Below are 17,121 nucleotides of genomic sequence, written 5' to 3'. Positions count from 1 at the left end.
CATGACCTATGCTGTCATCTTTACCCATTAAGTAGTCAAAGTTCATATTCAAGAGATACCTGTACTTTTTCATAGTGGTAAGACTATGCTGATGACCTCCTTTTAATTAATTACTCTATTTTATAAGGCACATAAAACAATTATTTTATAGAGAAATTTCTGATTCTTCATCATTACTGATAATGATTGCGGTGTCTTTTGCCTTCCATGGCATCTTTGCTTCAAAGGGAATCACACATAAGGATCAAAGAGAGACCAGAAATTGATATAAAATTTTTAAAAATTCTACTGTAGAATCAACTTTTTAAAACATTAGTGTTATCCTTTCTGGTGCCCTGTGGCCAATCTCCCAGAGAGGTTTTGGGTTAACACTGAGCATTCCAAAGACTGCTGCCGTCATGGCTGAGGTTCACACCTAAATAAATAAACAAAACAAAACCCAGAGGACTTGTTTGTCTCAAGAAAACAACCCATCACTTGCTCCATGCAAAAGGAACAGAAAGAATGTGGGAGGTTGGTTTTATGGGACACTGCTAGCATGAGAAGGGAGAAATATCAAAACCGTTGAACAGCAGACTCATTCTTGTCTTAGTTTTTTGTAGAGTTTTGTTTCTTTCTTCAGGCCTTAAAAATCCTAAATGCTGTGCCATTTCATTCATTCCCACTGAGCAGATAAGGAAACACATGTGAGTCATAATAGGAATAGCAAATATTTCTTGAACTAGCTACAGCAGGAAGTAAACAATTGTACTGGGGAAGGAAAGAATTCTTGGCCTTTCCTGGTAGTGACTATTGAGTCCTTTTTTAAATTTTTATTTATTGATTTTAGACAAAGAGGAAGAGAGAGAGAGAAAGAGAAACATCAATTTGTTGTTCCACTTATTTATGAATTCACTGACTGGTTGATTCTTGCATGTGCCCTGATCTGGGATCAAACCCTCAACCTTGGCCTATCATGATGATGTTCTAACCAACTGAGCTACCTGGCCACGGCTATGACTATTGAGTCTTAAATTAGTGGGTGTGTACCAGATAAATGGGCATAGAAGGGCATTTGCAGTCAAGGAAACAATGAGTAGAAGGAAGAGGTCATCAACATTCTGGTGTCCACTAAAGTGACCATAATTCAATATGGCTGAAACATAGGTTTGAAGGTAGAGGTGGGACAAAGTTGATGGGCACAGTGAACAATAAGACTTGAGAACTAGCCAGGGAAAAGATCATAGGGCAGGAATAAGTCAATTCTCCAACCTAGAGGCAACAGAGAGTAGATATAGATCAACAGGAGATGGACCACTCTGAGCAGCAGTTAAGGTTATGTTTTGGACAGTGTTTCCTTTAATGGGACACTATTTAGATTGTTAACATTTGCTAAGTTACTCAAGAACACACAGGTGTCATGGCTTTCAGGAATCCTGACTGAGCCTCCAGGAGAGCTCCCTCCTTCATAACACTTCACCAATCCATAATTATGCACAAAAGCAGGAGAGCAGGCAGGCATACTATACCACACAGACAGGGGTGAGCAACTGTATGGCAGGGGAATGTTCCAGGACCCTGAATCATCACTTTTCTCATCTAACTCCAGATGTCAAATAAGCTCACCTTACCTAGGAGGAAGAGGGGTGGGCAAGCAGAGTGAGAGTGTTGCCCAGAGTTTTCTCTAGTGCTAGGAAGCTGACTAACAGTACCATAGTAGGTCCATTGGTTTGTGTGCATGCAGTGGTTTCCAAAACCAACCCAAGGGTTTTGGAGAGATCCGAGAAGTAAATGTGGGTCAACTTGGGGACACATTTCTCTTGGTTTATTAGGGACCCACCAGAACTTCAACTTCCCAACACAAAGACAGCATTTTTCTCCTAGATATACATACAAAATAATTTCTGTAGTTTGACCTGTTGGCAGTTCTATCATCAAAGACCTTAGCCTGCCATCAAAAACACATCCTCACAGCAGGACCTTGCCTACCTTGATTCCTACAAGATGCATATTTTCTAGCATATGTTGTATAAAGAAGCTCAATTAATGGAACTTCCTTGAGCTACAATCTACCATGCAAACCTCAGCACTAGCACTCAGTGCATCCTCTAAATGTGAAGACCACATCAGGAGTTGCCTGACACTGGCCAGCAATTGCTCTTTACCCATCATCTATATTGTACAAGTTATGCAATAATAGTTTTTAAAATTTAGTACTTGAGGAAGGTTGTCTTTTTGTAACTCACAATAAGTTGCTTTGGAGGTTGGCAGCAGCCCTCTAGGAATCTACTGCTGTGGTCCTGTTAGAGAAAACAAGAGCCTGAAACAGCGAGAACAGAAAAGGAGAGACAGCTCTGAGAGGTGTTAAGCAGGTAGACCCTGCAGAACTTGGTGGCCAATTGAAAGAAAATAGGAGAGAGTGAAATCAGAAGGACTCTAATAGGTTTCTAGCTTGAGGGCCTGGGTACAGAGAAGATCCATTCACAGAGATAAGGGAGATTTTATGACAGGTAGACTTGGAGGTGTCAGAGGGGTGTGTGTGTGGAGCTGTTTAGCAGACAGTTAACCTAGGAGTCATTTAAGTGGTGATTGAAGCTATGAACACTGGAGGAGCTAGCTCAGGAAAGGGGTGAGGTTGGGGGTATTCAGCAATGGAATCTGAGATGTAGTCAGAAGTGAAGGATGAAAATAGAAACCTAGAAAGTTGCAAACAGGTAGAAAACAGTCAAGACTTCAATTAAAATCAAGTAAAATGAGGAGTACAGTGGGTATATATGGAATTTAGAAACTAGCAGATGAGTAGTAGCTTTTTCCAAAGCCATTTGTTAGAGCAGTGAAGAAAGAATCTCAAGTGCAATGGCCTAAGAACACCTGGGATAAGAGGAAGTGGGGACAATGCTGCAGATGATTCTTTTGAAGAGGTCATCTCTGAAGAGAGGACAGGGATGTAGTGGTAGGAATTCAGAAATGGCGACAGAGCTACAATTGTGTTTTGCTTGCTTCCAAATGAAAAGGGAAGAATGGGTAAAAAGGGTGTTGCTTATAAATGTAGCTGAAAGAGGGGATAAAGATTCATACCAAGTTGAATCTCTACCAATAGGTAAGTAAATGACTGAACTCGGCATTAGAAAAACCAGAGTCTGAATCCTACCTCCATCCTAAGTATACTTTGTCAATTTACTTTACCTCTTTAGTCTTCAGTCACCAATTCTGAGAGCTGGGACCACTAAGATCTACATTACAGTGGGTTGTTAGGACTGAGTGAGGATGCTGTGGTAGAGTGCTTGGTGCAGTGGTGCAGTGGTTCAATGTGTTGTCAGTAAATGGTATTTTGAGTCATTATCCTATCAAGGTCCCCTGAATGGGACCATTGATGTAATTATGGCTGCTTTCTTTACCATTTTTGTTCATATAATTTTTATCTCTCTAGGAATTTGGTGACAGGATCTGCTAGTCTGTTCCTCCCTTATATGAAGGACAGGACAAAGATCCAGTTTGGAAATGAGAGAGGAAGACTAGTGGGCAACATTGGTTCTGTCCATTGATATCTCCAAGAGGTGCAGAAACAGGATTCATGAAGATGTTGACAAGACTCCAAGTTCTTACCTTAGCTTTGTTTTCAAAGGGATTTTTACTCTCTTTAGGGGACCATAATTTTATGAGGAAGGAGATTAAAATAGAAGGTGACCTTGTGTTAGGGGGCTTATTTCCTATTAATGAAAAAGGCACCGGAACTGAAGAATGCGGGCGAATCAATGAAGACCGAGGGATTCAACGCCTGGAAGCCATGTTGTTTGCTATTGATGAAATCAACAAAGACGATTACTTGCTACCAGGAGTGAAGTTGGGCGTTCACATTTTGGATACATGCTCAAGGGATACCTATGCATTAGAGCAATCGCTGGAATTTGTCAGGGCATCTTTGACTAAAGTGGATGAAGCTGAGCATATGTGTCCTGATGGATCCTATGCCATTCAAGAAAATAGCCCACTGCTCATTGCAGGCGTCATTGGCGGCTCTTACAGCAGTGTTTCCATACAGGTAAGACTGGCCAGGGCTACTACTAAAACACTGCGTCTCTTCATTTTATGTCTTGGGGAAACAAAAGAAAGACTATCCTAATAACTTCATCAGTGGATATTGTGTAATTGTTCATATCTATGGGTATTTGATAATATAGTTTTTCAGACAGAACAGTTCTCTAGCAATAAAAATTGTTTAGAAGTAAATCAAGCAACTACTGCAGCATAAGAACCTACTCCAAATTTCAGTGGCTTAAAAATTAATTATTATTGTAGTTTACAAGTCTGAAGATCAACAGGAGTGAGCTGATCAAGGCTGAGTTCAGCTAGCAGTGACTGCTCTAAGTTGTCCCTTATTCTCTAACTGGAATCAGTGGGCTAGCCCAAGTTTATCTTATAAGAGTGATGGCAGAGGTGCCAGCAAACACAAACTTAACAACACAAGCCCCTTCCAAGTTTTCTTTGCATCAATCTGCTAATATCCCAGTGTCAAGGCAATTCACAGGGCTCACCCCAGAATCAAGGAGTAAGGAAATATGTCCTGCCCACAGGGCAAGTGCAGCAAAGTTACATCACCAAGGATGTAGATACATGGTGGAGTAATGAACTGAAGCCATTGATACAATCAATTGTCCACAAGAAGGTACAATTTCACTGAACTCTATTTTTTCACACTAATTTTTACTAAAGTATAGTTTTGTTCAGAGATAAATTATAAACAATTCCTCATGGTAGAAAAGATGAAAGGCATGCAGAGTAGCCAGATAATTACTACCAAAACAGAGAGAAGGAACAACTCAGCTCGCAACTTAAATTAATGCAAATCTGGTAATTGGTTCTCATCATTTTGTTAGGGAAAGAAGGAATATATTATTCAAACTTTTGCAATGCTCACTTACAGGGTCACAGAATTTTAGAGATGAAAATGAACTGAGAAATCATCTAGTTCAACTCTCTCATTTTCCCAAGCTCTGGAAATACTGGTTTCCAAAAACTCTCTTTGTTAGGTAGCACAGGAACTGGGACTCGGTTGGATCCTTTGGACTTTGGGGCTCTTTCAGCTGTCTCATATGATTTCTATATGTTACTCAAAGTTCAATAATTTTTTTGCTGAGAGTATTAATGTCACAGTAATAAAAGGTTATGATTCTAGGAGTCACATACTTTGCTTCCTGCCAAATTACTATAATCAAAGCCCAAAGCACTAGAGGAAGCCATATCACATTCATGCTGTCTTCATATGTCACAGACCACTTAAATTTCCTCTATTGGTATTAGAATAACCTTATTTCTATATCAGAGATTTGTGGCATTCAAAGTTCTATGTACAATTTCATGCTGTTCTAAATGAGCTTTTTAAAATTTCTTTCTTCAGAGCACACCCTCATATTATGGGTAATTACAATAATTAATTTTTCATAAACACCCTTTGACTTCATTAGATAGAAAATATTGCACATTTCCAAGCATATCATGTTAATGTTGCCATTATTTCTACACTTGGATCAAGAGAGATGGAATTTGCTATTTGAGAAAAGAGAATTAAAACTATGCATCTGTCATACTTCACTAAAAATTTTATCAGATATGTGCCAATCATTTCATATTTATATTATACTCAATATTGCCGCTAGGAAGGGATTATATATATGCCTTTCTAACCTTTGTTTCTCCCAGTGAAGTAAATACTACTCTACAGCAGATGTGTAAATATCTATTCATCCAAAGTAATTAACAAACTATGCCAGGCAAATAGATATTTTTAATCTAATTTTACTCTTTTATTACCTATACACTCCTCAAAAGAGGTCAGATTATTTTAGGGGGAAAAATGTGAACTATTATAATCCTGTACTGTTCACAAGGGATGAAGCCACCTCTTAATCATGAGAGGACCTGGCTTATTATTTTGTTTACCTCATTCCTATCACCAAAAAATCACAAATGCTGATACAGTTTTTATTCCCATAATATAAATAAATAAACAAAAACCTATTATGCTCTACTGAAAAAGTGGTATAGATATTGGCATCAGAAAGACTTGGGTTTGAATTCCAACCCCAATGTGTACTAGCTTACCTATAAAATAAGGACAATAGTTTCTATCTTAAAAAGTTGTTGAGGAGATAAAATGAGAGCAATTGAAATGCCTCACTAAAGACCAATAGATTCAATAAATATCACTAAAATTATGGGAAAAGTCCGTGGAAGAGCCACATGTAAAACCAGCTTCATGCCTTCCCCTCCCTGTGGCCCAGCAGTCCCATGAAGTCACTGCGGGCGCCCCAGGTCCTCATCAGCAAGTGGAAAGGTCTCACTGTTGCAGGGGTTGGAGAGACCACTAGAGTAATAAAGTATACAGCCTTGATATCAAGTAACTTAAAACCTGGCTGTGGGTATAATACTACTATGTAATAACAGTGACTGCATTTCAGAATATGCCCATGTGGCTTGCAAGGTAAGAAATAACATTTAGAAAGGTTTTGAGGATGACTGAGAAAATGAAAGGTGCACTGGAGAAAGGCTAGTTGGGCCACAGTGTGAAAGAGATCCTGGATACGAGGAGGACAATCAGAAAGTTGTGGCAGGTTTTCCGTGCACAAGAGGACAGAGACCTTGACAGCAGTAAGGAGGTGTACTGAAGAGGAAGGGAAGGTGAGGGCTGTACCCCGTCCTCCACGGCCCCACATGTCCTGATTGCTCAGTCTTGATTAGATGGTACACTTGTCCTAGCCAAGGTAAGTTTGGAAGTGGAGCAATTTGTCTATGCAGTGACCTCCAGGAAGTTTTCCAAGGAACCGTGTCCCACAATGCCTTGCTTTCAGCTAGGCATCATGAATGAAAGGGGTCTTAGAGGACTTTCATACAGCTAATAATTTAAGTGTATTATCCTCTTGACACATATCTGTCTTGTAATAAGAATTCTAAAATATAGTCAATGGTAATCCAAAACAATACATTTTCATGATGAATTTAAGGTACTTTTGTATGCTAATGAGGTAAACATTTCAGCAGAGAGGATTTTGGGGGTACCTGTCACACTCATCTTCTGCTCCTGGACCAGTTCTGATCATACACCCTGGTGTGTGGTAACCTGGTGTCTGCTACAGCATATAGCTTGTAGCCACAAAATCCCATGACCATCAGTCAAAACTGACATCTATTTTTAACTATTTTTTAAAAATCTTGACTTGAGGACATGTTTATTGATTTTAGAGAAAAAGAAAGGGAGAAAGAGACAGAGAGACAAAGAAATAACAAAGTGACAGAAAAATATCAATCAGTTGCCTCTCACATGTACCCAACTGGACATGAAACCTGCAACCTAGCTATGTGCCCTGACCAGGGATTCAACCTGCAACCTTCTGATGTGTGGGAGGACATTCCAACCAACTGAGACACCTGGCCAAGGTCATTTTTAACTACTTTCAACTTCCTGAATATTTTCTGGAAAGTGTCTTTGCTTGAACTGAGCAGGAGGGGAAAAAAGAGGATGAAACTGTAGAAGAAATGTGCTAGTACAAATCCACCACACAATTTAAAAAATTCTTATTATCTGCCCCGGCTGGTGTAGCTCAGTGTATTGAGCACAGGCCTGTGAACCAAAGGGTCACCGGTCCGTTCCCAGTCCAGGCACATGCCTGGGTTGCAGGCCAGGTGCCCCTGGTAGGGGGCACGTGAGAGGCAACCACACACTCATGTTTCTCTCCCTTTCTTTCTCCCTCCTTTAAAAAAGGGGAAAAAAAGAAGAAGAAGAAAATTCCTATTACCTAATTGTAGCATCCAGTCCCAAACCAGGTCATAGACTTTTCAGTCATAAAATTGCCTGTTGAGAGAGAGAGAATTAGAGAGGATGATAATACTTGTGCATCTTCCCTTTTGTGGTTGGGTTAGTTAGAGTGTATAATCTCCCCACTTGGGCTACATTGCTTGAGGAGGTGCTTTCTTTGCAACTTCCTCTTCTTTTCGTTATCTTTCCACTAAAGAAGAAGAATTCTCCTGGAAGGCAGTAGAGAAGATAGGCCTCACTGTGCATACAATAGGCAATGTTTGCAGATAACAAAAACTACATGAAAGAAGAAATTTTTAATGATTTGTCGGGTTAAACTATATCACCGCTGATGCAGACTTGGATAGTTATTTTCCCAACACTTAGTAAGACAAACCATTCTGTGGCCATCCCCTTTATAAAGCAACAGTATTGATTTCTGAACTTGGTAATCAATGAAAGCTAGCATCATAATCCTTCTTTATTAGCAAATATACATGGGTCTACCCACTTTTTCTAGTGAATAAGTTTCTTTTCAAAGCATTTTTAACACTGTTCTTCAATTCTCTATAAGCCTGCAATCCGCCCACTTAAGGGAAAATGGTATTTATTCAAGAAGAGAATCAGGCCAGTTGCATTTTGCTAAGCAGTTGTCTCTGCGGTACTTATTTTGCAGCAGGGTTTATGTTTGTGCTTTTTCAAATAGACTATAGTTAGCGCTCCTAAGTTGTTCAGTCTAAAATGTCCTTTGAAATGTTCCAAAAATGTTCCTCACTCTTTTCAGAGGGTGTACCATTCTATCAGTCTCTCTTGCCTAGCTGGAGCAAATTGTAACTGGAAAATGACAGGCATAAATTGACCTAGTTATTGTTGTGCCCCTTAGTGTTAAAGTAACCTCAGAAACAAATGGGGATTTGGGTTAGACGGCATATAAAAGCTGAGCTCATAGATAGGGCAGGGAGAGCCCTGAAAGGATCTTACTACCTCTTCGCATTTGCAGTATAGTCAGAGCCTTTTATAGAATTTTTGGTAATATTCATATCTCAGGAACTCTGTTTGTGGGAAGGTCATTATAACATTATTTATCATGACATAGATTTGGATATGTCATGCATTGCTCACATCATAGCTTTGAGAAGAATAACCCCTTAAACTAACTCCCTTGCAGTGTCAGATGTTGTCTAGATGAGGTTAGGAAACAACATGTAGACTCCTCTCTATTATTCCTCTTCCGCCCGATGCCACAGTGTGAAAAGTGGACCACCACTGGTCAACTTATATTAAGTATTGCCCTTCCTCAATTATTCATTCCTTCTTTAAATTCAAATGCTTTTGAATTGCTGATGTAAATACAGGCAAATCAGAAAAACTGGTGAAAGACTTCAAGGTATAAAGCCTTCAATATAGTTCACTGTGTCCCAGTATCAATCAGATAGATTGCTGAATGGAAAATATTAATATTTTTGTGGATCAATAAATTAAATACAGAGCAGAGTTTCTCAACCTTGGCACTGTTGGGATAGATAATTCTTTGCTGCGTGGAGCTGCCCTGTGGATTGTGGGACATTTAGCTACATCACTGACCTCCCTCCACTAGAGTGTATATCATTGCACCCCAAGTTGTGACATCCAAAAATACTTCCATACATTGCCAATTATAAAATTATCCACCTTTTCCACTGGCAAACTGACTGAGAGCAAAGCACAGTTAGGACCAATATAAGGAATCATTCTTAGAAATGAAATAGAATTGTCTGGAAGGAGGGGGATATAGGAAGTGATTCTTCTGTCACTGGAGTTATTCAAACAAAGTTGGCCTATAATTGAGGAAATTGAAGCAACATATTAGTATCTGAACTACAGATGCTCTTTGACTTACAGTGGAGTTACATCTTGATAATTATAAGTTGAAAATGGTGTAAACAAAAAATGCACTTAATACACCCAAGTACCAAACATCATAGCTTCGTGGAGCCCACCTTAAGTGTGCTCAGAACACTTACAGTAGCCTACTTTTGGGCAAAGTCATCTCACCTCTGCTGCCAACATCATGAGAGAGTATTGTACTGCATGGCTAGCTCTGGAGCAGATCAAAATGTAATGTTTATTGCCTACTGAATGTGTACCACTTTTTCACTCTTATAAAGTAAAAAACTGTAAGTCAACCTATTGTAAGTTGGGGATCACTTGTGTAAGGCATTTAAAGGCATTTCTTAATTTTAAAATTACATGTTGCTCAAGCAAAATACTCCACTATTAGGATGTGAATGAAGTATCTAAGACCTGAAACAAACAAATAATAGGCTCTTTTCCATCAGGGTCACCTGAATAAGTCTAGTCAATTGTCATTTCACTCGATTATGGCAGTATTTTTATGGACTTGGTGAATCAAGCCTCTCAATTACTAACATATTATAACTAGGACACTCATAAAATCTTTTTTTTCATCAGAAAATAAGCCTGTATTAAGCATACATATTTTAGGTGCAGCAAGACCACAGTTGTGTAGAATCTGTGTAACATGAGGCAGAGAGAATGTAAAATACGATTTTTAAATAGTAGACATGTTATGAACTCCTAACACATGTATAAACAACTTAGAAAATATATCAGATCCATACACACAACAGGCACAAGTATAGGATCCGAGTATCAATTGATAACCTACGTACTAGGAGACCAGGGAGATTATCAGAATGAGCAGAAAAGAATGGAGTTGAACAGGAACAAGACTTTTAGATATGTATGAACAGAAAACCTGCCTTTGAAGGCATCATGGAAAGTTGCTTTCTCCTAGTCTACTGGATAGTATCTGCATATTTTCTCATTAAAGAGAGAACATAGTGTTTCTTCCACATGGAATGTAATGTTCTTTAGCTGTTTGTAGGCCTTGCCAAGTCCTTCTCTTCTTTAGTTCACAGCTCAAACCCCATCCCTTTTGGGAAATCTCTCCCAAGCTCCTGCCACATAAACACACACCTCCATTACTATCTTATTAAACGTAACTGCTTATTTGCATATGCATATTCTCCTACCAAACTATAAGCTTCTTCAGTATAGGAACCACATCTTTTTGCCTTTGTACTGAGGGCGCCTAAAACAATTCTCTTCCACGCTGAGAGTGAATGCTTTTTGAATGCATTGAATGAACAGAATGATAACCTAAAACACATCCACAAGGCTGCAAATCCCTAAGTGAATCTTGGACTAGAGACCACAACCATGATCTGCTTATTCTAGATCACTGGATGTTCACAAATGAAAATCAGCATTTGCCTACGTGGGAAAACTGGTTTTGATACAAAACACAGATGCATAGTGAAGTGGGCACGAGGACAAAACTTCTCCCACCTCTCCGCCTCCACTGCCTCCCTTGTGCCACAGAAGATGCCTCAATTTGAGAGCAGCTCTCAGGTTTCCACTCTGTTGCCCTTAGACTGACTATCCAAAGAAGACCACCCAAGACTCAATACAACTGGGCACCCAAGACCCTCGCAGATAAGGTTAACGCTCTGTCCATACTCTACTCCAGCTGTGTGTAGTCTCTTCACATAAAGTGCACACAGTGGGCCGGCGGATCCTGTGCTGGTAGCTAACACAAAAGAAAAGGAAACACCATCCTTAAGAAAAGCAGAGTGACAGCATTACAAATCCATTTTCTAATCTACCTTTAGTGTCTCTATCACTAGAAACGTCAAAAAGATAGTTGCATTTAGTGAGTTTAATATTATAAATATAATAGTCATAGCACAGGTACATTACAACTATTTTAGTGCGACTATTTAGTGTTACATTACAACACTTTTAGTGTGACTTAAAAATTATCAGCTCAGTGATCTTACTAAGATTTCTTTAACCCTTCATTGCTGCTCCTCTCATGCCCTAGACGAAATAGCAGTAGTACCCCTCTTGCTGGGTTATTGTGGGGGTTAAATGAGAAAACACACGAAAAGAGTAAAACTGGTGTTTTACAATAATGAGCATGCAACATTTTAGATTTTACTAAATATTATCTGTGAGTTTTTTTGAAATTTAACATCCCCAGTCCAAGAACAGTCCCAAGCACGACTGAGGCTTATAAGAGCTTAATATCAAATTTAAGTTTCTACCACGTTTTAAGTATTGGAATCCACATTAAAATCCAGATAGCTTGCCTCCTACACCGTTGTGCCAATCACCCCTCACACAATCTAAGCTTCAGGAAAACTGGACTCCTGAGTTATCTCAGCCAGAATCTTCTTGTGGATTTGCTCCCCAGACTTTTCATTCTAAGGCATTCTCACAAAGCTTATGGTTTTGAAATATCCTTCTATTGCACCTGCTTCCTCTCCTCCAAAAAGGGCAAAGCCGTTCAAGGACTTCATCACAGGCAGAGAGGCAATAGCAACAGCAATCTAAAAATCCTTTTAATAACATTGTTTCATTGTAGAAAGTTTTCACCAGAGGTAATTTTCTAAGGGGCACTATTGTTTTCCTTTCCTTTGTTAATTTATTACTTAATTAATTTCCCTTCTGTCATGTGCTTATTGAGAAACTAGTCCTGAGACAAGTAACAGGTTACTGTTAGGACCCCTCTCCACAGGGTAATAGACTGGCCCAGGGCTGAGAATCAGCTTCTGTTGCACCACGTGTCTGTGACTGAGGGTCAGGGAATGAAATGGAAAGTATGCGGACACTCCTGAAATATCAACAAATGTCTTAGATTATGATTATAGATTAATCAGCAAACTAATGGAAATAGGCCTCCTAAGACAGGCTTTTGCTTTAATAACACAAAGTTCTCTTTCAAAATTACCATTAAATATATGCCTTTTCAATAGATCAGTGTGTACAGGGCTCAGTATTTCCATATGGAAAGAGCCAACACTTAGCTGTTGATAACAAAGTCCATTGATTTGATGTAGTAGAAGTGCTTTTACTGGTCTGTGAAACACACAGTTGAAAATTTACAGAATATTTTTCCAATTAGTGGACTTCGGAAATTTAAGAATAGTGTTTCAAAACACCTGCAGTTAAACTCTAAATAAGCGTGGATGCTCCAGGTGGTGTATCAGTGGGACTTCCAACACTAAATTGCAGTGGCTCTATTTTTGACATCACCACCTGGTAGATTATGAAAATCCCTCTGTTACTAGTGACAAAGTCCTAATTCTTGCCACAGGGGAGAATACAATAGAAGCAACACTTTCAAAAATTGTATTCCAAACATAGACCAGATTTCCTTGCCAAGCGGTCAGAATGGCAAAGCATCTGGAGACATTTGCCATCAGTTAGTAGGGTGAAAAGTGCACAGCGCACAGCCCAGGGACTAGCTGGTTCCTCCCAGGCACAGGGCCTCCAGTTCCCGTAGCTGCCATCAAGTTCACAATGTGGCCTCCTAGAATGCAAATTAGGCAATTAAGTTCTTCCAATGTGGAAAACAGATGTGATTGACCACATAATCTACAATTTGTCCAGAATTTTTATGTAATAAGGTCTATATATGTATTAAGCACAGATTACCTAGGGTTACATAGTAGTTTTAAGTAACATCATTTACACAAGATTTAAAGAAATTCAACAGTAAATGTAGGTTAGTACCATCCAGTGAATTTCAACTGTTATCAATGGTTACTTAACAGACCCTCAGTTTTTATTTCTACATTAAAGAAAGCCTTTTTGTTATCTTTTCTTAGATGCTTCAAGAAATTTAAAAGCTCTTTAGCTTTTCTATAGTCTCCAACAACCAAAATTATTTATGACCAACTTGTTTCCAAGAAGAATTCAAGGTGACCTGTAGTGACACAAATAGGAAAACAAATTAAGTACTTGAGTAATTACTATCAATCAAATAAATGGTTTTAAGTGGACTCAAATTTTTCTTTACATCTCTAATCTTGGCCTTCCTATTATTAGTTTGTTCATTGTTTTTCAGGTTACATGATCTCTGGCCTTCAAGATCTCACAGCTTAATTTAGAATGAATGTTTTTCCCATCCCATTACCCTGCCCTAACCCTTTCCTCCCAAGCTGGATGTCATTCACTGTAGTCTTTTTAAAATATAACTTTGGTCATGTCATTCTCTTAATTAAAAACTTTTAATGTCCTCTTAAAGGATAAAATTCAAGTTCCCTAGCATAGCATATAAAATACTGGGCAGTCTGGCCACAATCCCTCTGTTCTTCCTTACCCTACCCATCCTACAAGACACTGGGTACTCCGGTAGTACTGAGCTATCTGATACTACAAAAGCAAATGCACTTTTTTCATTTCTGTCTTCATGGTCTTTTCTCTGCCTAGAAACATTTTCCCCTTTCTTTGCCTGGCAAACTTTCACTTACACTTCAAGATCAAGCCTAAGCATCACCTCTACATGGGAGCCTGCCATGACCTACCTAAGTATAATTAGTTGCTCCTTCACTTGTGTTTTTGTATAAGTGTGTGTATATATATATCTCAAAATTTTTACCCTCATTAGGTTTCTTTGTCTCCTACCAGACTATAACTTCCTGGAAGATAGTAAGAGGGGTACATTACTCATCCTAGAAAAAACCCTAAATTTTAGAATAGACATTAATAAAAGTTTGTTGAATTAATGATGGGTCAATTAAACATTATTCATCATCCTTATTGCTTTATCACTTTTTGAGCATTTACTATGTGCCAGCCAGTGAGTTAAGTGTTTTACATGTGTTATCATTTAATCCTTATTTATAACATCATAAGTCAGAAATGACTAATATTCCCTTTTTACAGATGAAAACAACTGAAGCTTCAGGAGTTAAAATAAATTCCCTAAATTCACACAGCTAGAGAGAGAAGGAGCTGGGATTTCAGCACTAGCCTCTTTGATTCCAGTCCTATGCACTGAACCACTATACTATTTGCTTTTGTGCCTGACAACTCTGTTGAACTAATGAACACTTAACAGGAAGACCAGGAATAACAGAGTTTTATTTGCTACAGACAATATGGTATATATCCCTCTGCCCTAATTATTGCCACTGAACCTCAGAAGTAAGTAATAATCTTTTTTTAAAAATTAGCCTATAGTCCTCAGGTCCCCCCAGGCATACCCAACAGCTTTTAGCCTTTGGTTAACAATGAATGAGAACAGGAATGCCTTTTTTATTGATAAGGCTTTATTTGACATATTATTGTGATAGAAATGACTTCAAGGGCCACAGAAAAATATCGATTAGTTCAACTCTGTCAAAAATCGATATATAAAGGACATGTACCCACAGGTCTGCTGTCATTGAGTCACCCTGGGAGTCATGCTTTTGCAGGTGTTGCTGGCAAACACAATGCACTCTGGACCCACTGTTAGGGACTGGAATCCAAACCTAGTCAGTTCCATGATTTCTCTTGAAAACTACTTCATGGGGTAAAAAGGGAGCAAAGAGCAGATGCAGACTGATTTAGTAGAAAAATGCCTTCTCGTTCCTCTTGAAGGTACCTACTAAATCTCAGTGGAAACAAAGTGATTCCTTAGGTAGTGCCTTGTTAGTAAGGGAGCGAGACAGACACTTGTCAAATGTGCAATGGCACTGTCACAATCAGCAACCTGACATGTATTATAATGTTTGTCTCCTGAAAAAAAAATGTGACTCAAGGAATCCTGTGTGGTCTACATATCATTTCAGCCTCAGCACTGATCCACAAGAATGACAAAATGGGTAACCTTGCTATTCATAAGGTCCTTAGTCACAAATAGACACCCAGAAGTGTCTGAGTATCTGGGCTCCAAACCACAGGTGTCACCTGCAATGATTTCGGGAGAGATTGGGATAGAAATTAGGGTTACTATGAGCTCTTCTGGAAAATTTCTGCCATGATTAAGGAGTCTTCAGTTTGGAATGTCTAGGCAAAATCTTCAGGACCAAGCCATACTATGGAATAGGAGTAGCAATATGAATCTTTGACTGGAATTCTTGGGGGCCCGTGATATGTAAGAATCAGTGACTTTTGCAGACTACACTGAGGAAACTGGCATATACTACACTGCATTATATGTGTTATTAAATTCAGATTAATTTCTGGGCTTCAGACATGGGCTCCAGTCAGTTCCTGTCATGCAAAACATTTCCAGATGTGCTGCAGGTAGTGCAGTCCCCACTCAAAACTGACTAATCCTTTTCACAAAAACAATAAGATTGGCATCCTTTATAGGCAGATAGCACATGTGATGTGAACAGCTTGAATTCCTCAGGCAGTTTCTCAACTTATACCACCTCCAGTTCCCATTTAAAATACAAGCCCAATCTGGGGTGTTGCAGAGCTAAAAGTGCAACTTGACCAATCTGAATAGGAGGGTCACTGTGGGCTCTTTCCATCACAACTTTTAGAACTTACTTTATATAATAACTCAGGCTATCAGCGGGGAGATGGTTCAAAGTGCAGCACTTAGTGGTTCTCTTCCAGGCTTCTATATATGCATTTAATTTTAAAAAATTAAAAGAATGAAACAAAGCATTCAGCACTGTGTATGTGACAAAAACAACTGAAGGGTTAGACTTATGCTTAGAAACCAGCCCCAGAGAGATATGTGAACAGCACCAAGTGCAAAGGCAGACCCATGGAGGTGATCATTGAGTCTGCTGACTCCTAGGACAGCAGCAATGGGTTATTTTTCAATTGTACATGGTTTAGCTCTGTAGATAGCACTTTTGGAAAGTAAGCATTTGATGCCTCTTTACCATCTGAAATTTTTATAGCTAAGCACATGTCCACATAAAAACCAGTGACTGATAACTCCCCTTAAAGTACTAAAGCACAGCCTCAGAAGTTGTAAACAATGAAAGTTCTGAAAAGAATCCTCACAATGGACAAGCACTTTAATGGGAAGCTTATTTCTACTAGACCCTAAAATTTCATACTCCTTTTTGTCTTCTTTTGAAAAAAAAATTGGCATTGTGTCACCAACCACACAAGGCGCAAAGCTCATGTTTGAAATGGAAACACCATGGATGTCCTGAATGGGAAGAGTGACCACAAGACTGACTGTGATGCTCAGAGATGACTCTGAAATTTCCAATCCATGTTTCCTTTTCTTACAGCATCAAAGAATTCCAGACCACCTGAGCTCTTTCCCAGAGTTCACACTCTTTTGCTCCCATGATCAGATCATCTTTGAAATGAAGCATGACATCTGAGTCCCCCCAGGACTTGCTTAAAAATGTCAGGAAAAATAAAACTCCCAAATCAATTGGCCTCTCACCCAAAATTCTTGACAGTGAATTAGAGGGGTTTGGATGCCTACAACAGCATCACTCCACAAGCAGCTACTGATTATGGGAAAGACAAAGTTTTAGACATTGCCGAGAAAGAATAAAGTAGCGACTGATACGAGCTCTGTGCATTTGGCTGCT

The 17,121-nt window shown here is 39.1% G+C and overlaps 1 protein-coding gene across 2 annotated transcripts in view; it reads left to right on the top strand.

Annotated features, from left to right (window-relative positions):
- The window catches only part of GRM3 (glutamate metabotropic receptor 3), a 201,798-nt gene that overhangs the window by 109,987 nt on the left and 74,690 nt on the right, over positions 1-17,121 (top strand). For both annotated transcript variants that reach the window (XM_036010673.1, XM_028526231.2), the window contains exon 2: positions 3,410-4,021. In XM_036010673.1, coding sequence (XP_035866566.1) covers positions 3,554-4,021 — 468 coding nt within the window. In that variant the 5' untranslated portion in view covers positions 3,410-3,553. The remainder of the gene's footprint in view (positions 1-3,409; positions 4,022-17,121) is intronic.

This window comes from Phyllostomus discolor, chromosome 10 (assembly GCF_004126475.2).
Source record: "Phyllostomus discolor isolate MPI-MPIP mPhyDis1 chromosome 10, mPhyDis1.pri.v3, whole genome shotgun sequence".
Classification (NCBI taxonomy): Eukaryota; Metazoa; Chordata; class Mammalia; order Chiroptera; family Phyllostomidae; genus Phyllostomus; species Phyllostomus discolor.
Note: the sequence above shows the minus strand (reverse complement) of the source record. Positions and strands in the feature narration are given on the sequence as shown.